Source organism: Lagopus leucura, unplaced genomic scaffold, assembly GCF_019238085.1.
Source record: "Lagopus leucura isolate 7727_CA_CO unplaced genomic scaffold, USGS_WTPT01 Super-Scaffold_739, whole genome shotgun sequence".
Taxonomy (NCBI): domain Eukaryota; kingdom Metazoa; phylum Chordata; class Aves; order Galliformes; family Phasianidae; genus Lagopus; species Lagopus leucura.
This window is the reverse complement of record NW_024962255.1, coordinates 17,200,112-17,225,572: the sequence shown is the minus strand read 5'-3', so window position 1 is coordinate 17,225,572 and position 25,461 is coordinate 17,200,112. Positions and strand designations below refer to the sequence as shown.

The 25,461-nt window shown below is 39.9% G+C and overlaps 1 protein-coding gene across 4 annotated transcripts; it reads left to right on the top strand.

Annotated features, from left to right (window-relative positions):
* Positions 1–328: 328 nt before the first annotated feature.
* On the top strand, positions 329–23,313 carry ZFAND4 (zinc finger AN1-type containing 4). 4 transcript variants are annotated; one of them, XM_042863062.1, is made up of 10 exons: positions 329–395; positions 861–1,147; positions 8,530–8,605; positions 8,696–8,763; positions 10,249–10,435; positions 13,208–13,355; positions 14,182–15,363; positions 15,896–15,950; positions 18,646–18,760; positions 20,903–23,313. In XM_042863062.1, exons 2-10 carry the CDS (start codon positions 967–969, stop codon positions 21,036–21,038), a joined length of 2,148 nt encoding a protein of 715 aa, XP_042718996.1. In that variant the 5' UTR covers positions 329–395; positions 861–966; the 3' UTR covers positions 21,039–23,313. The 4 variants fall into 4 exon arrangements, with proteins under 4 accessions (XP_042718996.1, XP_042718994.1, XP_042718997.1 ...); XM_042863060.1 differs by having other exon boundaries at positions 18,643–18,760; XM_042863063.1 differs by lacking the exons at positions 18,646–18,760; positions 20,903–23,313 and adding an exon at positions 17,672–18,536.
* The last annotated feature ends 2,148 nt before the right edge of the window (positions 23,314–25,461 follow it).

The following is a 25,461-nucleotide window of genomic DNA, read 5'->3' as shown; positions in this document are numbered from 1 at the left end:
ACGTGCACACCGCTGCCGCCGACGGAGCGCTGCATCCGGGTCCTTCCACGCTTAACGACCACAACAAGTGGCACCAGCCCTGACGGTACTGCGAGCCCCGCCCCTGAGAGAGCCGATTGGCCGAGCCATCGAGCCCGGCCGCCTCATTGGCCCGCGGCAGAACTCCCGCCGGGGATGTCATAAAGGCGAGGTAGGCGCGGAGGCTGTCGGGGTGCGAGTGGCGGTGCGGTGTGTCGGCGGTGCGGTGTGTCTTCGCTGTCCCCACCCGCCGCCGGCTGCTCCTCCCCCCGCTGTACGGGACACGCCGGGCGGAGGAGGCCGCGCCGCGCCTCGCCTCGCCTCGCCTCGCCTCCTCCCGTCTCCCCGTAGCCCCCGGGCGGGCCAGGCGGCGGCAGGTACGTTGGCACCCTGCCCTCCGTCTCCGCTGCGCTGGTGCCACTCTTCCGCCTTCCCTCTTCCGGTCCCCCGGAGCGTTGCGGTGAAAGGGAGTAGGTGTCCTCCGGGGGCGGGCGGGGTGAGGCCGCCCTGAGGCGCGGGGGAGGCGGCGAGCAGCTGCTCCCTATCCTTTGTCTGCGAGAGCCACGCTCCCCCGCCCCGCCGCGGGGCCTCCGGACCCAGACGGGTGCCGCGGTTCCCCCAGCGCTGAGCCCAGCCCGTGCGGTCGGGAGAGAAATCGTAAATGAGCGGGTAGCAAAAGATCTTGAAATGCTGCGTGAGGCCGGAGTCCCGGAGCCGATGCGGTGCCCTGCACGACCTAGATGTTAATTTCCCAGCTCTTATCTGCTGTTTTATTTTCCTTCTGGAATAAATGGGAACGGCTGTGCCCAGACGTTGTTAGGCTGTGTTTGTTTGCTTTATAGGCGGCCGTTCCCAACATGAGCAGCGATACACCACGCCTGTCCCCAGGACTGGGAGCAGGACGCGGCTTTCTGGCAGAGCTTCCTACCGAGCTGTGAGTCCTTTGTCATGGCCAAGAAGGAGCCTCCTTTCTTCAATGAGGATAACATGGGGCCGTTTCACTACAAACTCCCGTTTTACGAAACCATGGAGCTCTTCATTGAAACGCTCACAGGGACGTGCTTTGAGCTGCGCGTTTCGCCCTTTGAAACCGTGATTTCCGTCAAAGCAAAGATTCAGAGGCTGGAAGGTACCGTTCTCTTTTGTTTCAGCTTCATCTCCATCGCCTCAGAGGAAGTCTTGTTTTACACGTTATCTGTTCAGTTGTACGTGTAAGCTAGATGTTCAACTTGTAGGTTGGGTTTTGGAGTTGTTTTTTCTTTAATTTTCCTATCAGTTCACATTGTAGTTTTTCCTGGAATGGGTTTTTTCTTATTCTTTTTTCTAATGTGTATCAGTGATAATTTGTAAGACTTCTGTGGCAAATCACTAATTCTCTTAATTGCATGGTTTGGTGTTCAGCATATTGTCTGACATAGAACTCCCTTGTTAGTCAGGAGAGCTCTCAAAGCAGGGGCTGTCAGGAGTCATGCAGTACATCTGTGTTGCAGCTCTGAGCTCGCTTCAGTCTGGGTGCAGCAGCTGTTGCCTCTTAGGTTGGTTGGGTTATGGCAGTTCCATTTGTCTGATACCATAGTCAAAAGGATAACTGCTGTGCAGGCCAGCTGCAAGGACAGTGTAAGGCTGCTGGTGGGAGTTCTGAGTAGATGAGAGATACTGTGGTGGTGGCTGAGTCTGGCTCAGATGCTGCTTTGCAACGTGATGAACTCTGCACGTATCTCAATTAAAGTTGCCTTTAATTTATGGGGTTGACGTGATCCTAATGGAAGGAGAAAATGTGGTGGGTCAATTGTCTCCCATTTCTGCATGGAAGAATGTGATTCAGAATACCTCTGTATCAATACTCATGCTGCTTTGCACTATTGCATGCTTACACTTCGTAGTCCTTACAGAACTGTGTAGCTGCATAAGCTGACAGTACAGCAGTTTCTAATTTCAAGACAAGGGATCCTCTTTCTTCTGTATACCTGTCTACGTTTTTCATCCTTCTGTCTGTGTGTAACCCACTTGTGAGATGTAATACGATGCTTGATTCGAAGGATATTCTTATCTCTTTATGGAAATCCATGCTAATGAACTGAAGCAGAAGCATTGCAACAATAAGGGTGACTTTTGACTAGGGAGGTCATGGCAGTAAGAGTGACTTTTAGCTAATAGGGTTATATAAAAGAAGCTCTACCATGTATGTAACTAGAGATTTGTATCAGCATAGCTGAATTAGTGTAGCTGTGTGGACATAGTTTTGTTGCCTGTACTGGAGCCTTAATTAAACATGAGTCAGGGAACGTGTTGAGTTGCTTCTGGAGGCTAGAGGTGAAACATGAAAATGATATTTTATTTATTTATTTTTTAACTTCTTTGGTTGATTATAGTGGTACAAAAGGTGTGAGCAGATAAGAAGGCAGACTGTTGAGACAGTACAGATGAAAGCAAGGACTTTAAAGGATGCATGAAGAGACCAGTGGAAAATTTGAGAAAGAAGAATTTGAATTTTTTGTCCAAAACAGGAGACTGCAGCTTGGCACACTGAATTGTATCTACAGCTGGTTGTAGGCTGCCCAACTTAAGTGTCGTCATTTCTTATAAGAAGAGTGCAGTGCTTACCAGAAATGTCTTTCATGTTGTACATTCTATGACAATAAATTAATGATTTAGGTGCTTGCTGTATTCATTTAATTATTAATAATTTGGTTCTTACAATCAAATAAATACTTTAGTACCCCAGAACATAGTTAAAAGATCTGTAACTTGCTAATCAATATGAGTTACAGAGGGGGCAGAGGAAACTGGTTATGTATATAAGTGTACAGGGGACAGACACAATGACAAATCAGTTTTGTGCTGCAGCCAAGACTACTGTTGTATGTTTTGGAAAGCAAAAAACAAACAAAAGCAGAAAACAACTTTTCAGCAATGAAGTTTCTGTTGTAGAACAGAAGGTCAAGCAATGAATCACTCAGGTGAAGGGAGAATTGTGAAGTAATTTTGTGGTTATGGTCTTGCATGGGAAGCAGAAAGCTGCTTTGTTTTGTTTTTTTTTTTTTGCAGCTATTTTTTGTTTTTTATTATTGTATTGTTTCAGCTTCCATGGAATGTGAACCTCTCCTGGTTAAGCTACATATGTGTCTGGAGAATGGTCCTACGCAGCTACAAGACTCCACGGGTCCCTCAGAGTGTGTGTTGTCTCTGTAGGCTGATGTATGTGTTGAGGATGATGGTACATAATCATACAAAAGTAAAATTTGGAAAAATGATTTGTTTTGCTACTTGACATCACTATGTACAAAATACAGAATCATATCAGAATTTAATAGATTTGGGAAATTGTCATCAGCTCCTCTAGTTCTAAGAGGCTAATAGTGAAAAACTAAGCCAATAAATAACTTCTGTCAAAAATTATACTGTCATTAGTTCTCCACTGTAATAAGAAGGGATAGTATGGATGACACTTAAGGAATTTTGAAATACTTCTGATACTGTTTGTCATCTTGGTACCTCTTTAGTGAGCTGATGTATAAAGGATTCATTTAGACAGCTGCAGTAGATGTTGGTAACCTACTGAAAAGAGCTCTGGATCTCAGCTCTCTCATTCCACCTAGCTTTAATTAGTGAATGTGGGTTAAATTGCATTAATGGATTCTAGCACATCTAAAATTTCTGTGCGCATCAGCTCGTAAATTGGAGTTAGCTGTGTTTTTGGATCAGGTCCAGACATGTGTCTGAAACATGTCCCATGTAAAGCAAGCATTCGCTATCAAAACTTCGATTTGTTCTAATAGTGGCTTTGGATCCACTTCAGATAAATTATTTCTAGCATTGGATTCACTGAAGGAGCCTTCTTAAGTGTTATGCTGGAGGAGAACTAGCTCCCTTTGTCTCTGCTGGTGGCATAAAAGCCAGAATACTCTCAGCCAGCAGCTGTGTGTGGTGTCCCTTTGGTTTACTTGTAGATGTTTTGATCTTAAAGCTGGACCACGTGTTGATGGTCAGGGGTAGCACAGTACTTGAGTTTCAAGATAATGTGGAAGGCTGAGGTTTTAACATATTAACGGTGCTTAAAATTAGCAGAATTTCACCAAAAGAGCTACTAGCATTTATTTTTAAATGATAAACATTGGTCACTCCATTTGGTGATCTCTTCTTGCTTCCTCCATTGCACAAGTCTTTGTGGCTGCTGGGCTGGGCGAGGTTTAGTATTGTTCACTCAGAACCACATCTTTAATTTTATAGAAGGAACATTCAGATGGTGTGCTCTTTGTAGTAATTAGTTCTTTGCTCTGTGAAAGAGTTGTAGATAATACATGAAACTATGTACAGTAATGTGGGCTATCATATAAATGAAGGCTGGTAACTTTACTGGTTATGGAAATATCACCTGGTGCTGTAAGTTGGTGTGAACCTTTGCAGCTCTTCCCTAATGTAGGCAGTTCAGAGGGCAAAATGGAGGCTGTCAGCCCAGCCTCTCTAAGTAGGAATAAAAAGTAAATATTTTGAGGAGCTCTGCAGCAATTTCAACATGGGATGAAAGATAAGTGCATTGCATTTGAATGTTGAGTTTCAAATATTTGTCTTCCTAAACATAGTAACATCCTACCTACAACATAAAATAAAGGTTGCTTTAAAATCCGTAGGGCTTTTTTAGGGTCAAACCACATCAGTTTTTTGAGCCTGCTTTCTGTGCCAGAAAGAGTAAAGAAGTAAACTGTGAGAGTGTGTCTTGAATGGCTGATTCAGAGGCAGCATCGAATCCCTCCTTCCCTTTTCTGTGCCCATATTGTCACCATTTTAATAGGTTGTTTTGCCTACTGAAATGGTTACAGATGTGTATACAATCTGAAGAAACTTCTGTCTTCCTACATCATCACCTGGCTTTCCCACTTGCTTTTGAGCACTGAGCTTTTGCTCATTGCCCTATTTTCCTCTCTTTTGAGTACTAACTTACAATGAGCAGTGATGCAGTCATGTGCTACTTGAGAAGGGGATAGTAGATGAGTATCTTGTCATTCTCTTTATTGTTGCCAATTCTATGTACTGAACCCACATGCAGATGTCTTTTTAAGGAAGATTTGCTATAATCATAGAATTACAGAAAGCCCAGGATTGAAAAGGACCATAGAGATCATCTAGTCTCAACCCCCCTGCTATGCGCAGGGTCGCCAACCACTAGACCAGGCTGCCCAGAGCCACATCCAGCCTGGTCTTGGATTCATCCAGAGGTGGGGCATCCACTGTCGGCTGATGCCTAACTTCTTGCACGTAAAACTATAAACCATTTAGCATTTAAATTGTGTATACATAACAGAAATTCTTAGAAAGCAGCATGAAAGGGACTTAATAATAAATACCGGTCCTGTCTGTTTCCCATTATACCAGAGTATGGGGTTTTCATCTGTTCATTTAATCAAAAATACATTGTCATTGTTAGATGAACAAAAACATGTTTCACAGCAGAACTGCCAGTTGCAAGCCAGCCTTTTTAACAAACACTCTCTCGGTTTATCAGAGTAATTGGAAATTGCTCCTTGGAGGCTGCTGAAACCATAACAAATGCAGACCGTAATGACTGTTTGTGATCAGGAGACTGCAAAACAACAAAGAAAAGGACTTTACTGCAGACTTGCTGGCTCTTGCTGGCTCATTCTCATTTTGCTTGTGCTGCAGACTTGAAACTTAACCAGTAGTCAGTTATAATAGCTGGCAGGATAATAGCTATTATGTTGGTCATATATGAAGGCATCTGGTCTCATAAATGGCTTGTGTACTTCAGAAAATACTTGTTCTGACTACCTTCCAGCAGAGTTGTGTTGGTCATTCATAAAATAAAATGTTAGCTGTAGTGGGAGAAGCAAATTGTCATCTTCTCTGAAGCATTAAAAAAAGACGACGATAGTTCCACCAAAATGCGATGTCTTCTACATGGGAGTGTCTGCTTAGCTTGTTGAATCTGCTTGGGCTTTTGTCAGAATTTGACCCCTTTTTCCTCTTTGCTGTTGATGGGTGTTTGTGGCTTCATGCCCTTTCTCCAGCTTAGGATGTGGCTGCTTTACTTAACTTTCTGTCCCAACTTCCCAAGCACTGTCACCAGCCTTGAGAAGCTGAGTGCTAGTGCCAAAACAACTGAAAAACTTTGATCCTTGCATTCCCCTCTCACCAGATGTATTTTTTTTTTTTTTTTTTTAGAAGTCTGTGTGGTATAGCCACTTACACCTCCTTTTAAATATCTGAGAATGTAAATGAGCAACAAATGACACAATCTGACACTAAAGTGACCAAGAATTAAAGTATGTGATAAGGTTGCTTCAATCTTTTGGAGAATATATTTATAGGTGTTGCTTCCTAACCTAAAGAACAGTGTTTAGACCTTTTTCAACAAGTAGTTCTTGGCTTTCCTTTTAATCACATTTTTTCAGGAGCGCACAGTGGAATCTTAAATACTGATTTCACCAGATACGTGCAGCAGAAGTACTTCCTTTTGATGCTTATGGAAAGATTATTTATTTATTTATTTTCAAAGACATTAAAGAAAGCTGTTCACCTCCCCAGTAGCCTGAATGTTTCTGGTGGCCAGAAGTGTGTCCTCCTCTCCTAACTGTACTGACTTGTACTATCCAAAAGTTGGAAGGAGGCAGCATTCTAATAGAAATGTGTGAAGACCTCAGGTTGTACCAGCTTATGCTAACTCTCTGCAGTGTGTATCATGCCTATATCTAAATGAATTGGTTGTACAGGCAAAAAGAAACAAAGGTGATCTTCATGTAGACTGACTGTTAAGAAAGCATGCCAAGTAGTTGTTCGTTATTTTTTTTAACAAAAAAGCAGTACCAAATCTGTCCCAGAGCTTGACTTGAAAATGAGTGTTACTAGACAATAGTATTAAAGCATTTTGATGGTTTAGAAGAACATCTACAGAAGGTAAAAGTTTGTAGGAGGAATTTTGTTGTATATATGAGCTTCTGGTTTCCATATCAAGTGACAATAAAACATATTTATAGTTGTTAGCACGGTAACAGAGCTGTTACCAGTTACTCTAATGCAACCTTGTCTTAGCTGTGAGTGACACAGAATATCACAGAATTTATCTGTAGTAAATAATTCAGTACCTCTGTAGTTAGTTTTATCTTGTTTTTTTGTGTCAGTGGACAGAAAGCTCTGGGGTGCGGATAAGAGGGGAAAAAAAACAACCCTCCTTCAACTGGTGACAAGTAAAGAGCATGTATTCTACAATGTCTGAAGCAACTGAATGCCTCCACAGACCTATTGAATCATAGAATCGTAGAATGGCCTGGGTTGAAAAGGACCACAATGATCACCTACTTTCAACCCCCTGCTATGTGCAGGGTCACCAACCACCAGACCAGGCTGCCCAGAGCCACATCCAGCCTGGCCTTGAATGCCTCCAGGGATGGGGCATCCACAACCTCCTTGGGCAACCTGTTCCAGTGCATCATCACCCTCTGTGTGAGAAACTTCCTCCTAATATCTAACCTAAACCTCCCTTGTCTCAATTTAAAATTCCACCTTGTCCTATCACTGTCCACCCTCATAAATAGCCGTTCCCCCTCCTGTTTATGTGCTCCCTTCAAGTACTGGAGGGCCACAGTGAGGTCTCCCCCTGAGCCTTCTCCAAGCCAAACAATCCCAGTTCCCTCAACCTTTCCTGATAGGAGAGGTGCTCCTGCCCTCTGATCATCTTAGTGTCTCTCCTTTGGACCCACTCCAACAGCTACACATCATTCCTGTACTGGGGGCCCCAGGCCTGGATGCAGTACTGCAGATGGTGCCTCGCAAGAGCTGAGTAGAGGGGGACAATCACCTTCCTCTCCCTGCTGGCCACCTCTTTTTTAATGCAGCCCAGAACACAGCTGGCCTTCTGGGCTGCATGCGCACACTGCTGGCTCATGCCCAACTTCTCATCCACCGTGACCTGCAGGTCCTTCTCTGCAGGGCTGTTCTCAAGGAGATCTTCCCCCAGTTTTTATAAATACCTGGGATTGCCTCGGCCCAAGTGCAGCACCCTGCATTTGGCCTTATTGAACCTCATTAGGTTTTCATGGGCCCACTTCCCTCTGGATGGCTTGCCTTCCTTCCAATGTATCAACTGCACTGCTCAGCTTGGTGTCATCTCCAAACTTAATGAGGTTACACTCGATGCCATTGTCTGTGTCATTGATGGAGATGTTGAAGAGCACCAGTCCCAAGACTGCCCCCTGAGGGACACTGCTTTGTGACCGCCCTCCATCCTGACACAGAACCATTAATCACAACTCTGAGCCAAGAGGTTGAACTCCTTGTGTGAGTACAGGCCTACTGAAAAGATCACCTTCAGTCATAATAACTGTTCAGAAGGTTGGATATCATGACTGAGAGTTGCTCAAGTGTCTGTCCTTGTCCTGCTTGCTTCTCTTGTGATCTCCTTTCTTATCTCTTATCCTTGTATACCCACATTCTTCAAAAGCAAAACTCCTCCAAAGCCCTCTCATCAATTTTTAATCTTATTTTTTCTCCCCTTAGGTATTCCCATCTCTCAGCAGCACTTAATTTGGAATAATGTGGAACTCAAAGATGACTATTGTTTGAATGATTATAAGTAAGTATAGAATAAAATCACAATGAATGTTTCTAAATGATTATTAATATAGACAATAGAGAATGTTACAAAAATTATTGTTATTTACAGCATTTCAGAAGGCTGCACTCTGAAGTTAGTTCTGGCTATGCGAGGTGGACCTATTAACACTAGGAGAGGTAGGTGCTTACTTTGTTAAAAACTAATGGTTTCATGTAGCAAGTTAAAACCGAACAGCTACTCAACTATTTCAGGCAAGCAGACTTCAGTTCCCAATTAATTGGAAAATACTTGGTAAAAATATCCCTCTGTTTTTTTTCTTAGTGTAACAATTGCATCATCTCTTAATTTTGTTTGCCCTTAGTTTAAGGAGCATCTTCGTACAGTATCATCAAGTCTTACAGTCAGTACTTCTTCAGGGAAGAAGGCAACACTACTGTAATGTCACTGTTTAAGAAGAAATGGATGTTGCTTTACCGTTGGTTATGTGCATCATCCATAGAGCAATGAAAACTGAAAGTGGAGAAATTCCTTCAATAATTTTCACTGGGAGAACACTCAGATGTCTTTTATGGTGGGGATTCCAATTGTAAACTGAACTGAGCTCTAAGAGATGATGAAGACACTGCACCTGGTATTTGTGTGCTTTAATGTAATGGAGCCTCAGTTGTAATGCTATTCTAAGTGTAGTTTACCAGAGATACTTTTTGTAAAACAAGGTGTATTTGCATTGTGGACTTAACTGAATTAACATTTTTGGTTGTATTACTGTAGGAGAGCTATGGTTAGTCTTTGTTTTAAGAGAACTCAGTACCTTTGGAGACCCGATTGTCATAGCTCGAATCACCCAACTGTCAGCTGCTGCCAGATGACAAGTTTTCTGTAAACATTTAGCTGTTCCTCCTGAAGGATCTCCCGATTGCAGTACTGAGTGCTCTTAGTAAAAAAAAATCCAGGGATCTGCTGCCTTAATGAAAGAAACATAGGTAGGGTGTTACTTTTTACCATGTAAAGTTGAACTAACTACATTTTTCTTCCGATTCTGTAGTGACAGAATTACCTAAATTGAGGCTGTTTAAAAAAAATAAAAAAAAAAAGTTCAGTAACTTTATTTTGGACCCATTCTTCCTACTCTGAAGTAGGCTCACCTCTTAAACGTTTAAAAATTATTTTTAGTGGTTGACTTTTTTTTTTTTTTTTGGTCAGAAAATCTGAGAGTGGAACAGTTTAGAGTACCTAAACTCTGAAGAGTACCTGGAATGGATTTTAAATTATGATTAGTGAAAAAACAGGTTTTCAGAGGATGGATTATTTAAACAGTAGACATATAGCAGTTAACATCTCAGCTAGTTTATTTCCAAAGGATTCTTGTTGTTTCTTAGACTTTGCTTGCTAATAGAGTTCACTGAAATGTAGTGTTGTAAATCTAGCATATTTAAGCGTATGACTTGAATCTGTAGAGTGCTGCTTGCAGAACAGCAAGAGAGTTTGAAAGAGACGGTTTCAAGTTGAATCTTTGGTTGGTGTTGTTTACAGTGGATGGACATGCTGGAAAAAGCTTCTGTATTGTCACATAGTTGTATTTAGGCCTGGTCTGAAAATACAGTGTGATTGGTAGAAGTTGAAATCATTTGGTTTTATTCTGGCTTTTTTTCTCTTCATAGTTCCTGTAGAAGACCCTATAAGAGAAATAGCTGAATACATGGATCCCAGCAGAGATGAGATCTGGGAGAAAGGGCCATGTAACAAACAAGTTACCTTCTTAGTATATCGAGAAGGAGATCACTTGAATTTCTTCCGTGTAGTAGACCGAGGAGATGGTACTTTAACTCCATTGTCTGAATCTTTGAGGTAAAGTTGGTTTTAATCTTTATATGGCATCCCCATCTTGAAGAATAATGTTATTTTCAGTTTTATTTGTCAAAAGAATATCTGGAGTATTGGAATAATTGTGCACAAAGGGCTCTGAGTGGTTGACCTGACTACACAGTAGGGCTCTGTGGTAAATGATCATGCTGACTGTTGTCTATATCTGTGTGTCAGAAGAGTGAGCTAATGCTGACCCTGTACTTGAGGCAGTTCTCGACATTCCAGCCCCCTTTCTCAAAGGCAGTTTCATACAAGACAGAGTCAACCTAGCAATAAGGCATGAAAAGCTTCCATTAATTCAAAAAAAAACAAAAAAAAAACGTTATTATAATTTTTCTTTTACACTTAAAGGCATTTGTTTAGTTTTATAAAAATTTGTCATCAGTGTAAATCTTCTATATAGAAATGATTTATGCAAGCCATTAGGCAGGAAGATAAATGATTACTAATGTATGGAGTTTGCCTAAAGTTTTAGAGAAACTTTTTTATTTTTATTTTTTTCATTCTTTTTAGAAAAAACTGAAATAATTATTACTAGAGCTGATCTTTGAATATAACTTCACCTCGGTTTAGCTGCTGTTGAAACACCAAACTTATCTTAGAATCAAAGTGCTCTTATTAACAAAGGAGTTAAGTTTATCGCTTAAGCTACTTTTTTATAGTAAACAGACTGCTGGTCTGATTCTTTTTCTGATACTATCAAAATTGATAAAATATATTGGAAAAAATATTACATTGTCTTTACTGGAGCTTTGAGGTAGGTTTTCTAATCCCCTGAGAAACGAAATATTTGCACATTTGTTTAAAAAAAAAAAAAAAAAAAAAAAAGCTGTACTATTGTAGGGACTAGCTGCATTTTCTCCAAGGCTAAGGTTTGCATAGTTTTAGTTAGCTATTCTTTTCACTGTTTACTAAGTGAAACCAAAGTCACGTTTCTCACATATGAGTATTTGGTGACTGCGGTTTAGAAATTAGATGTTGTTTTAGGTTTTGTGTAATTGCTCTCCAGATTGTTGTACTTTACTTACTTTTAATTGTTAAAGCTTGTCAAAGTATAAGCACAGTGGTAGTTGTCTCTGGATTAAAAGAAAGTGCTTGAAGTTGTGAAGATGTGCTGGCAGTGTTTTGACAATATACTGATCATCTTTGAAGCACACGTTTTGTATGCAAAATCTCAAGAATGTTTACACCAGTGGAGAAAGTGAGTTGAAATGGGCTCGAAGTATAATGAAGGACAAATCTCCCCATCCCACTTTTATAGCTTTATGTTTCCATTAAAGGAAAAACTCCTTAGTTCTTTTTTGGTGTTGTTTTTGTCTCTATTTAGTCAGAAAATGAAAGAAAACAAAAACAATTCTTTTTACATAGAGGGGGAAAGTGAAGCATGGGACCATTACATCCCTCTTCTTTCTATTCTTACCTTGAAGGAGGAGAAGTTCTGAGAATGGCTTTAAGTTGATGACTTAAATCTTTGCAGATTTAAAATTCTGAGATGATTGTGTAGTGTTGAATCTTTACCAGGAGAGGTATGTAATGTGCGTGCCGACCGTCCCTGTACAGAGCTGTTCAGTGTTCGGTAAGAAATGACTGGACTATTCTTCTGACTTGTTTTGAATCTGCTTTTAAAAGTTTGTCTCCCAGCTGTGTTACTTCGTGAATTTTGCTACGTTTTAGGAAAAGGATTGGGAAGGTCAGTACGAAAACACTGGCTCTTTTCTGATTCATGCAAATCTGAATTTAGTAAAGGTGCCAGCTTTGGTACTGAGCTCTGGTACCGAGTTTTGGTACTGACTTGCCCATCACCTTCAGTTGTTCCTTGGTCTCTTTTGGAGAGAAGAAATTTTTGTTTGATAGAGTAAAACATTCTTCTGAACACAGGGAATCACCAGATTGTCCCAGTTTCTAGACGATAGCAGCCTAATGGAAGAATTAAAACACTCTTTAAAAAGTATTATGTATGAGATTGAAAAGGCGTCGATTTGTAATTGAATGGACACTCATATGATTCTTTTATTTGTCTGTCAGTGTTGGATACATGTTAGTGACTGATGCTTCCTAGGAAAAAAAGTCAGATTCTGATCTTAAGATGTTGAGTTTTTGCATTCTATTGGGATACAAGTTGGAAAAATACAGTGTGAACTGCCAGTGACTACTGAATTGAACTATCTTGTCTTAGCTCTAGCAATTCTAATCTGTATTTCTTTTCCGAATGTGAGACTCTTTAGAAACCTAAACTGATCCTTTTTTATTTTTTTTTTATTTTGAAAAGGAGAAATAGAATATCACATCCACATGGGTGACCCCTCCATTTCCATTTATGGTGAGAACACCCCTCAGGATGGATAGAAATTTGGACTTTCCTTCCATGCCAGTGTCTGATTAATTGGAAAACTGACCAGCTTGTTGTCTGAGTCACACTGTTAACAGCTTTGGCCATACCTTCAGGAGGCACTTGTGGAACTGGATATTCCTTCTGTGGGGAAAAATATATAGTGAGTGTGAACCAACTGTATATGGTATAACAACTTCCCAGAAGTGGGACTGTGTACTGGTTTCAGCGTCGTCATTTTTGTGAGCACTCTAATAAGGAATGCTTATGTTCTAAAATAATGGGTTTGAAATGTCTTTGCATAGTTTTTCATAATGCTTTGTCAACAGATCAACTGCGGATTTGACTTTCTAGTTGTGAGAATACATTGAAAACACAATTAAGTTGGTTAGAGGTAAAAACAAAGTTTCTTTTATTATTTTCAGTGGTGGTTCAGTTTATAACTTATATGCTGATGATGAAGATGAGACAGAGGCATCACCTTCTGGCCAACAGATTATTGAAAATTCAATTACTATGAATAAAATGAAACTGCTCAAGGCGAAGATGGAAAACATGAATCTAAGTAAAAAGGTGAAAGTGTGATTTAAATTCTGTGATCAAATGGTTTGCACAGGCTTTTTAGAAAAGCAGATACTTTGCTGTCTCGGGAAGTAGAGTGATAAAGGGTGTATGATTTATTATCTGTTGTTTAAAAGGAACAGTAACACTGAATGTTCTTCCCTGGGGCATTGACTTCCCTTGGATCTACCTTTCAGTATTCGAGGAATTCACTGCTTGTCCTTGATGTATTTGTGTTATTTTTGTGGTGGTTGTTTTGTTTTTCTTCTGATCCTTTAAGTAATGTCGTTTTCCAGCACTCTTACAGTAGAGAATGAGCCATGTTTATCTTAAATAAAACATATTTCTAATTCTGTACAAGAATTAGTGTAACTAAGAGTCCTGTAGAGTTAAATAGGAGAACAAGATTGCCAACCAATTAAAACATTAGGCTGGTATTCAGGAGATCTGGATTAGTAAAATTATTTAAAATTATTAATTAGTTCCCTAGATGTAAAATGAAGACATACCTTTTCTTTCTTTTTTTTTTTTTGTTTTGTCTTAGACTGTATTCTTCTGAATAACTTAATTGGCATTCTGGCTTCCCTTTTCTTATTCCTCTGACATGGCCTTTTCCAATTATAATTTTTGATCTTGCTATTCTGATGTTGGTATGTATTCTAGGTAGTTAGTAGCAGGTGAGAGAGTAGCGTGAATGATATGATGAGTGTTTTCTGGCCTTTTGCTACTGTCAGAATTCCTCAGAATATGATGTCAGCCAGGTCTCCGATTGCCTCCATAATTCAAACACTAACTGTTGTTGGTTTTGTTTTTTGCTTGTTTGTTTTTTTTCCAATAGCCCAAAAAGACTGTCAAGGTGAAACCTCGTCCTCCAACAGCTCCTCGACCATCCAGTGGCTCGGCGGCTGCTGCTCGCCACCGGTTTTTAAGAGTGCTCCCTCATATTGGACAGTCCTGCCTACCTCCTTCTGGGAATGCATATCCTTCAGAGTCTTCTCAAAATGCACTTACAGCACTGGCTTCTTTGGCCACGACTGGTAGAACAATGCCATCCTCAGCTAATGACTTTCTTAAGGAAGACAACACTTGGCAGAGCAATTCTTGGTCTCAGTCAGTTGGTAGCATCAGGTTACCACCCAAAATATCTCGTGTTGAACTAGAAAATGCAAAAGTACCTACAAATAGTATTTTGACTCCTGTTTCATCTCTGTCTGCAAATTTGGAAAAAGCATCTGAAAATATGACTTCAGCAACAGAGGAAGATTCTGTTTTGTATCCAAATCTAACAAATGTAGAACTGTGTGGAACAGAGGAAAAACTTCTGTCTGAAACAGATAGTTTCGCGTTGTTTACAGAAGCAAACACCACTGAACAATGTAGTGAGATACATAAGACAGGAAAGGTGAACTCGGAACTTGAACTGGCTGATGGAGATGAAGAATCTAAGGTTATAGAACAGCACAAAAAACCTATAAGTAAAATACTGAGCACTGCAACGATGGGAACTGGACTTCTCAGTACTCGTCAATTAAGTCCTCAAAAAAGTATGCTTTTGTCACCTCTTTGGTATTCATCGCAAGTGGCACATCATAGTTCTTTGAAACCACAAACACAACCCAAATGCTTTGAGTCTTGTAACTTGAGAACTACAACCTCACCAGACACACTCCGATCCTTGGAAGTCCGTAGTATAGCAGATTCCTCTTTTTCTAGGACTGCTAGATTTCATAGCATGAAACTAGATTCGCTTAGCAAAAGACCTGATATAATTGCTAAAGCAGAAGCCAGAGGCATTGCAGATGTGGCTAACAAGGCATCCAAAGAACCTGTGAGTTCTGTAAATAACTTAGGATTTCTAGCTTCGCTGGCCCGAAGTGCAAGCAGGGAAAGTTCACAGAGTTCTTATGGGACTGGGAGGTTTCGGACTTCTGGTATTGCACTACCTACAAACCTTCAGAATTTTCATGAAGAAAGCTTTAGGAAAACTGCTCCTCCAAATGAAGCTGCTGAATATATCCTAGTGAGTAATAATACTTCCAAAGAAATTGGGCTTCTCCTGTCTTTCAGGTGGTGGCATTATGAAAGCTCTTACCTTGTGTTTCTGTCTGCATCTATTTTCTAAATTCCTTTTTGTATCTTAGCTGTGTGTTTATCTAAATGGGTCCTAGAAGTAATTGGTTGTTTAGTTCACAGCTAAAATTATTAGTTATTGTAATGATAGAATTATGACTGTTTGAAGTGCCATCTGATTTCTGCTGCTCATTAATTGCATTTACTCCAAAATTCTCCCGGTGAATGATACCATATGTTCCTAGCTCCAGTGTACTATGTTGTTTTGTGTGTTGTGAAATACAGGGAGACTATTAAAATTCAAGTCAGTCATTCTGAGTAAGGCTGTATATTGTACGATTTTTTTTTTTTTGTACAGAAGGACTGTTTTTGTAGGTACTCTGTTACAACACTGGTTTCAAACAAGCTGATACCAGACTGCCTAATCTTTCATTTAATTTCCATGTGCTAGTAATTTCCTTGTGGAAATTTTTTTTTTTTAGTCTGCGCGTGGGCTTGGAATGAATGGAAGTAATGCAGCTGTAGGGAAAAGAGTAGGTAAGTAATGTGACTTAAATAATAATTGAAGATGACTCTTTAATCTTTCCTGTTTTCTCATGTGTTTAGAGGACAGAAATCATGTATCTTTGTGAAGTATACATTTTTCAAAGTTCTGCTGTGTTACACTTCTAAAGTGTATTGTAACCTTTAATATTTTAAGCAATTCTTTACTATACAAATGTCATCCTGATCTCGGGTAGATAAAACTGTGACTCTTTCCTGGCTTTATTAGTACTCAATGAATCCTGCATATTCTACTCTGAAGTTTCCGAAAGACTAGTTCTGTGAATTCTTCTGGAATTAGAAAGACTGTTTTGACTGGTAGAATTGTCTTTAGGACTGCAGCCTAAGCCAAAAAGATTTGGCAAAAGGAGAGCAAGGAGGGCATGGATACTGAAGACCACTGATACCACGCCGATTTCTGGTTTCTGGTTGTGACAAGCATTGATCTTTCTACTCTAGTCTAGATAACTGCAGCATACTTAATGCTTGGCATCTACTGAAATTGGGTGTTGTTAACCTAAATATGAATATCTGGTGTAATTAATTCTCTCAGGAGGAGTGTATTTGTCTAGAGAAGCACTTTTAAAAAGCTCTGAAACCATGTGAGTTGGTCTCTAGCCTGAAGCACTCTAGCCAGGCTGAGTGCTAAGAAAAGAGTAAAAGAATGATCATGAGCCTAGACTGTAAAACAATTCATTGGGATGTATCTCCTGCCTCTTCACTTAGGCAAGACAATAATTGTCCTGTGTTCAAATATTCATTTAAGAAAAGCTAACGTACATGGTGAATCTTGAGTTTTCTCTTTTATTCCCTCCTCACTGTGTGTATATTAAACTGCTAAGCACAGTGGTTTGCTTCCATACCTTTTGAAAACCCTTGTTTAGGCTCATTTTATAGTGTCAACAGATTAGTATTGGCTTTAGGTCTTGCAGACTTTGTTTTGGTGATAGGAAAACCATCCTAGTCAATGAGAACGTTGCTTTGAAGTGTTGAAGGTGTGCTGGTCTGGTAATTCCCAGAGCCAAACCAGAAGCCCAAGGAAAATGCCTAAGGCCCGTTGGCATTTCCAAGAGGTCTGACTTACTCCAGTTTTTACTGAAGACAGTGAGCTAATGCATTTGTGAAGATTCTCAGCACAGTCAACTTTTCTTCATGCCTTTGACTTGCAATTTTTAGGCTTTCTCTTCTCTCTTTATGATCTTAGGGAAAGAGGGAAGCATGTGTTTCAGGACATTAAGATCCAGTACAGAGAATGAGCTAGAAAATAGCCTCAGAAAAAAAGTTATGCAACAATGTAAGGACAAAAGCTGCGAAAGCTTGTGCCTTTCTGTCACAGCTGGGGTGTAGCTTTGAATTGACAGTCAGCACTAATAAATTTGTTTGTCCATAAGTACTCCATGGCAAAAAAGACAAGTCTGCTTGATGGGGAAGCCTACCTTTCTATCTTCTACTCCATTTCAGATGTAGCTGTGATGAGCAGACTCCTTTGGTTTGTTTTCTCAAGCAAAAGTGTATTTTTCAAAAGGTTTCAGACATGAGAAAGACACAGTAGGTGTCATATTATGCATCCCCTTGGGAGAAAGGTAACGATCACTTCTATAACTAGCCAAAGGACAGATTCCTATTCTTGTTTATGGCTATGATTTTATGTAGTTATTCCGTGTTACAACAGCTGCTGTAAGGGGCTGATGTGCTGTTTTTCTGTCTATGTGCAGTTCACAGTGAGGAGTGTTTTCAAGCTCTCTTTCCCAAACAACGCTAACTGATGCTTCTGGAATAGCATGCTTTTAGAATGAAATGGGTGACATTGACAAACATTGCCTGGAAGTTTCTGTTCTTAGATGACAGTAGGATGATAGCATTGATTGGTAGGTAGGACCACAATGTATAGTGATGACCTGATGTTAACTATTGCATGTAGCCGCAGTATCTCAGCTGAGAAATAACTGTTATGATTAGCAGTGCACTTCAGAAAGGCCACTTCTCAGCTCATTAGGTCATTTTTTTCAGGGAAGCACCCAGATAATACAGTGATGCAGGCGCTGAAATGTGTTTGAGAGAATGTGTTGCTCATTTTCTATATCCCAGCGTATGATAAGCACGCAGAAGTAAAAGCTTGCTTCTCCAGAAGGAGGAAAGATTACTTTTCTTTATGTGCTTTCCAGTTACGAAGCAAGTGAAATGAGTTTTTAAGTACTGAAGTCTAAGGAACATTCACAAAGTGTCTTATGAAGCTACGTAGTTGATCATGCACTTTTATTGCAGTTTTTATGTGCCAGCAAGATTTTTAAATGCTGCTATATTTATTTGGTAAACTTGAGTTATTAGCATATGCTGTGTACTTGAATGTTCAACTGATTCTTCAGAAAGCTGTTGTGTGTAGTGCTTTCCCAGTTGCACTACATTTTGCATTTGGGAATAGCATTAGTAAATCTGATTTTTCTTCTGTAACTTCTTGCTTATATAAATTTTTAACAGATGTAAAAATAATAATGTATCAAAGTCATGCATTGCACTATCCCTTCTGAAGGTGTTCCACAGGTGTTTTTACTCTGTTTGGGCTTGAGGGTCCCACTTGAGGTATCCTAAGAAATGAAAAATAAATCTGGATTTTGGAAGGTAATTTCAACTTGTTTGTGGTCAGGAATAAATAAAATTGTCTTTGCTGTCTCTCTACATCTGAAAGCAGGTGAAGTAACCCATCTTCCACCTGTGAATGGCTCAATTCAAGCAAAAAAGAAAATTTCAAAGCACTGCTTTCTCTGTGGCAAGAAAACTGGATTGGCAACCAGCTATGAGTGCAGGTAGGTGTGATGTGTAACTGGCTGTTTAAGGTAAATAGCTGGGATAACCAAAAGGTTTTGTATGCTGCGTGATGTTAACTAAAACCTAGCACATCAAAAGGCAATTTTCGAATAAGTTGAAAGAGTTGTTTCAATTCTCAGTTCAGCAGAACTCCAAAAAAGAAAGTTCAGAAATATCATACGTGCTCTGCTGTGGAGGAATAGATTCTGCTAGGAAAATAAAGAAATGCAAGGTATCTTGAAATAGAGAAGACTGATGCAGAGTTACTACAGACTTACTAACACACTTTGTAGAGCATAATAATTATACCATGAGCAATTTCAGGAAAAACTCCCTCCGATCTATTACAACACATCTGCACTGTTTGATTGCTTAAGGATTTCTTTGACAGCTTTTTAATTCTTGCACGTCTGCTATTTCTTGTAAAAACTTTAGCTGCTTTAGAACATCTAGAGCGCTTCAAAAGCAGAATGCTGGAGTGCTGGTCCCGCAAGTCACAGCTTGCTGACAGCATAATGAGACTTGGTGGTGGTGACTAGTAACTTAAAAAAACAACAACAACAAAAAATCTGTTTTGGTCTCAGTTGTTTTCCTCAAGATATTCTTGATACCATTTGCTATGAACAAGCAAAGGCTAGAAGCTGCTGCACTAAGGCCTATGTTTGAAGCTGATTGGAGTTCGTGTCAGCAGCTAAATGAACAGGACTTCTGCAGCTGGGGAATTCAGATGGGAAGTTTCAGAGAGAAACTGCTTCCTTACTGACTCTTCAGTCTTTGGTTTTTGAAACATCTTTTGGCTGTTGGACAGTTTTCTACTGAGTCAAGAGATGGAAGCTCTTCTAGAAATAACTAAGCAGCTTGCTTAAGGTTAAAAATGAAGCTCAGAAAAAGGGGAAAAATTGTACATTGCCAATCATGTGACCCCTTACTAGAATGGAACCACCTAGTAGAGAATACAGACCGGTGATTACAGAAGCAAGAACAAAATTGTTACCTGGCAGGAAAGCCTCAGGAACAGCTGCAGAGTTTGTTATGAACCCAGATAGATAGGGGGTACAGAGGAGTGCAGTAATGGGATGGTAATGCAGACAGGTAACGCTCAGTCCATTTAAAGAGCATTCTGTTTTTGAATGATGTCATTGCTTTACAGTCAAGAAGCAACTTAATCAAATACTTCAAGCAGCAGGATGGAAATGGCCACAAACTGAAGCATAGGAAGTTCCACATAAATGTGCATAAGAACTTCTTCACAGTAAGGAGAACAGAGCACTGGAACAGGCTGCCCAGAAAGGCTGTGAATTCTCCTCTGGAGACATTCAAGACCCACCTGGATGCCTACTTGTGCAGCCTGGTCCAGGGAGCCTGCTTTGGCAGGAGAGTTGGACTAGATGATCTCTAGAGATCCCTTCCAGCCTCTAGAGTTATGTGGTTCTGTGCTGTTCTCAAGTACTTTTTCAGATTAGGTACAACATATATAAGTAATTTCCTTTTTTTTTTTTTTTTTTCCTCAGTAAGCATGTTGAGCTGTCAAGGGAAAAATCCTAATTTTAACTCACTGAATTTGCAGCTGATTCTGCAAATATGCCTACTTCCTGTGATGACTGTGTTTCCTGCAGTTTGTCTGTGTATCATCTCTACAGCTGACTAAATTGGAAGTAACTAATTTCAGTTTATGCCAGGCAGAAATCACATGCTAAACTAAGTAGTTGCTTTAGTGGTTACAATGATGTGGCATTTTTTAATTGAAATATATTATGTGGCTTTGACCTGATGCCATTATTTTAGTTCTAAGGATTTGTCCTCTAAATTCTACCCGCTACTGTTGTGTAAGATCTTTAAAATGAAATAAAGTAGATCAAAGCCCATCATTCTTAACTTATATGTTTGTGATTCTTGCTAGCTGATTTCAGGAGTACTGAGATGGCTTAAATTCCCAGCTGAAGAGAATGTTGGGTCAGAACTGCAGCATTCAGTGTCAAAAAATGTCATTTTGATTACCGGTTAATGTTGTCAGTCAAAGATGACTAGAATCTGAGCAATCATGTCAAGTAAACAAGACATGATTAAGCCAAAGGGCTCCCAGCATGTCAGAGTTAAAAGCTTCTAAAAGCTTGTAACTTCTAATGTTCTTGATTCTTCAGATGTGGAAACAACTTCTGTGCAACTCACCGCTATGCAGAGGCTCACACCTGCACCTACGACTATAAGAGTGCAGGGAGAAGGTATTTACAGGAGACCAATCCCATCGTTAGTGCACCAAAGCTTCCCAAAATCTAATGTGGTTGTGCTGCATGTGGCCATTCTGCCATTGAAGAGTTGTATTTCATTGAGAGAAGCACTTGCTTAAACTGCGTAATTTTGCCATGCTTCATATCTGAGGATTTGCCAAGTATCAAAAGCACACAAGGATGCATCCTATGGAAGAATGATGTGAACACTACTGCAGTTACAACTTTTCTTCTTTAGTGAATGAAAAGTTAGTTTTTAAAAACTTACACTATGATTTAACTGTTACTGCACGTCTTGTGTTGTGTTTTATAATTGGAAAAGGTATTTCACTAGACAAGTCTTTTAAAGATGCACTTTACTGACTTAATTTACAGTATAAGCAGACTTGAGGGGGTGTTGTAATGAGGGCGTCATGTAATGTCTTCTGTACTTTTGCATTTTTTGTCCATTGCGTGGTATCTAAGTTATTTCACTGGAAAGATCCTCCTCCCTTCCCTTGTTTCAAACTGCCTGTTTTGAGCAAGGCAGTCCTGTACTCTGCTCCCTGTTCTTTTCAGATCGGTATTCGTACACTGTGTATCCACTCTGAAAATAACATCATGTTAATCACATTTTCTTAAAATAATTCTGTTTATATTACAAATTTGTTTTTAAGTAGAAAATCCCACTTGCTGACATTAAATATAAAGAACAACTTATTTTACCTTTTTTTTTCTTTGTAATCCTGGATTTTTTTTAAGACTTCACAGCTTGGTTTGTTAAGATGTTAAATGCTGTTACTGGAAGAAATTCTAATAAATATTAAATTTTATTCTGGCTTTTGATCTTATAGATGCACAAAATGACTACCTATTTCAAAGCGTGTTCCTAAACTAAAAGTTGGGCTTTGGGAGTGGGGAGGAGGAGGTATTTTTACTTTGTCAGATGCACTGGCTCATCTCTGTTGCTGCTGAAGTTGGTGGCAAAATTCCCACACGTTTCATTAGAAGTAATGTGACCAACACTGTGCTTTTAAGTAAACCTGGATGTGGCAGCAAAGGCAAAATGGGTATTCAACAAATGACGTTTTAACCTGGAGCCTTTATCACCTCCTGCTGATACTGTACAGAAGGCAATTCAGAATTTACTTACATGAGACACCCTTTAATGAGCATGTAGCTACATCAGGAAGCAATATTTGGAGCCTTACTCCTGTCTGGCGGCTTTACAAGCTTATGTTGCTCAGGATGCTCCAGTATGAATCTGTATATTGCATCTACACATTTAAATGTTTGCAGTCCCTTTCTTGCTAGATTCTTGAAGTACTTCACTGGTTTTGGTGTGAAAATCTCTGCTGCATTGCAAACAGTAGCATCTGATGAGCACAGCAGGTACAAGTTGGGCCAGTAACAGAAGGAAGGTCAATGAAACAGAGAGAAGTAATCTGAAGAATTCTCAGCCTTGGAGAGAATCCTTTCCATGTGGTCTGCTGGCAGTTTCTTCCTTTGGAATTTTCAGAGAGTGATATCCTTGGAATACAGTTTTCAAATTCATTCCTCTAGGCAGTCATATGGTAAAGTGGTTGTTCTGTATGTGAACTCCAGACCTCTTCTTAGAAAAAGGTGCACTGAATATGAAGGACTGCATGTAGTATTTGTTCTCTCCAGCACAGGACTGTATTTGATGCTGAAGGAAAAGGCCAAGAAAGTGGGCGCATGTGGGAGTGTTTTCCCAGCAGCTGTGACTCGGCAGCTTCAAGACAGATGTGTCGTTCCTTTGTAGGTACAGTAGATCTCTGATAGGAAGCAGAATTAAAGTAATATAAGCTGTCATCACTTACTCTGATTTTGCTGAAGTGTAATTGTCAGGGTTGTTTTTTTGGTAGTGCATTACAGTGACCATACTCAAGTTTTACTGAGAGTTCACAACTGAGTCAAATCTTGGTTGTGACTCTCCCTTTCTGCATATGCACCATTACTTCCTGTGGTGCATAACCATACTTACAGATTATTATGACAATGTATTTTCTGGAAAGCTCCATGGTTATAGTTCCTCATAATTTTTGTTATACCTTGTTTTGATTGTGTCTGATACAGGGTTTTTTGGGGACAGGAATCTTCTGGTCTTGTTCTGGTCTACAGTACTGTATTACAGGCACTCTTCTTTCTCGACTGGTCATACAGACCTAAAAGCAGTTAAGTCTATCATTAACTATTTCACTTGCTGGTTTATGTTACCAGGTTTTACCTAATCTTGCATAAGGCTGTGCTATGGATGAATTACTGTTTACTGTGTAAACTTGCCTAAGTGGTTTGGTTTTCTTAATAATATCATTCAGTGTTCTGTGGTGCTGCAGACAGCCATTTAGCTTTGTGTTTGCTCATGTAATTAAACTGTATCATAAAGCTTTTACAAGATAGAAGTTTAGCAGTGACTTTGTGTGCTTCTCTACCTTCCTTTCATTCTTTTTTCTTTAACTGGAGGACCTTGAGACATAACCAGAGTGGGCTCATGCTGAACCACCTTCATGATTCTCGTGTCAAATTGGTAAGCTCCTCAGAGCTGTCAGAAGCATTTAAGCATTTCCAGATCTTGAATGAAAGATTTCCTTTTTTTTTTTTTTTTTTTTTTTTTTTTTTTTTCCTTCCTGAAATCTCCCTTGGTGATGAAAATCTGTCTACTTACAATTCCTATCTGTTCAGCTGGCATTCTCTTGGGATGTAATTGCAGTGGTGCCTCTGCTAACAATCTTGTCACAGACAAGGTTGGAACTGCTAATGTTTTATGTTAGACAAATGAAGTCTTTCTGGCTTTCTTACACATGATGAATTGAGTCTCTTTTCAAGTGCTTCCAATGCTTGCAATGGGGCACCATCTCCTGGGAGTGAGCTGTGGGCTTGGAGTCACTTGTACATGCGGGGATTTGCTTTCACCTTGCCTTTGCGTTGGGGAAGGCTTTTCTTATTTTATGCAACTTGGATTCATTTTGAAATGAATTTGATATTTTCCCTAGTTAGTACCGAGCTGCAGCTCATTTTAGAATGTTCTTGTGAAGTCATATACAGCTATGGGATGGCTGTGTGAGCCGTTACTACTCACACAAGGCAGTTCTTCACCTTTTAATTTGGGCTGAGCTTTGCAATGTATGCAGTGGATGGGCAGTGAGAAGGGGGTGTGAAAGTGGAACAAAGTTATTTCCTTACTGTGGTTATTGTCCTGTTTAAGGTTATTGAAATCAGAAGATGTTCTCATCCTCTGAGATGAACTTAGGCTGTTCCCTGTGCAGCAGGTGTGATTAGAGCCACTGGGATTTTGTAGGCAGTGATGCTTTGTTCTTAATTTAGAAAACTGCAGTTCTTCACTTTCTCTGCTGAGTTTTCCCAATACGGTCTCCTCTTTGCTTAGCTGTATTTAGGTTCTATATTAGATTCTATTTTCCTAATGTTGCTTGAGTACCACTGATCATTACAAGTATATCTGTACATAAGTAAAGGGATATCTCTTTTCGTGGTATTAGTTTTGATTCTCCTTTTCCATACCCACACTGAGAAAATACAGAAATTAAGTTTTTCAGCTAGTCAGAAATGCTTTTCTATCCATTTTGCCAAAAAGAGAATTGCTCTAAAAGATAGAATGTTGTGTTTCAGCCATGGGATGCTATTTCCTCATTGGTGAAACATAGGTTCCTTGATCAGCTGGCTGTCTTGGAAAAGTATTTCAGTGAGGTGGTCTTTGTCATCCCAGCCCCGCTGCTCTGTGTACAGTAGGGTGGATGTTTGCCTTGTGCCTCCACCACATTGGAGATGTGTTTTCAGCTCTTCTGTGTTTCAGTCTTGGTGGTCCTAATCTTTTTAATCAGAGTGAGTCTGTAAGTCAGTTACTGTGTTTGGTTTTTGTCAGTCATGTCAGTGGAAAAACATCATTTAATTCTTCTATGTTTTTATGGTTATTCTGTACATATCATGGAAAATATTTTGGCGTAGGTAATTTTTTACCTTTCCCATTAAACAGTTTAGAAAAGAAAAGGAAAAAACAAACTTGCATTAGCAGCTATTTAATAGCGTATCTGCAGAAGTCTGCAGAAGAGAGGAAACAGCTATTTCCCGGGTTCCTCTATGTCATCATCAGTGCAATTCGGGTTAATCTGTTGGAACTCCATTAATTTGGAGTAATCTGGGCTGGGAATGAGCCATCTGTTTTCTTTATTCCTCGGTATCTTATTGGAATGAAGTGGTAACTTGATCTTTTTCAGAAACAATTATAAGCATGCAAACAAACAGTGTCTAGCATGCTAATGTGTGGTCTAACTTTCCTCCTAATTGAGGGCTTCCTGGCAGAGGGCACGCTGCTGGCTTTCTGTACGAAGCTGCAGAAGGCAGACGCCAGGGGGCACTGGAGGCATTGCAGAATGGGAAAAGTTTTGGTTTCGACCAGTGAGTTTCACGAAGAAAACCATAGGTAAGAAAGCATCGTTTATGATCCTCATTCAGCC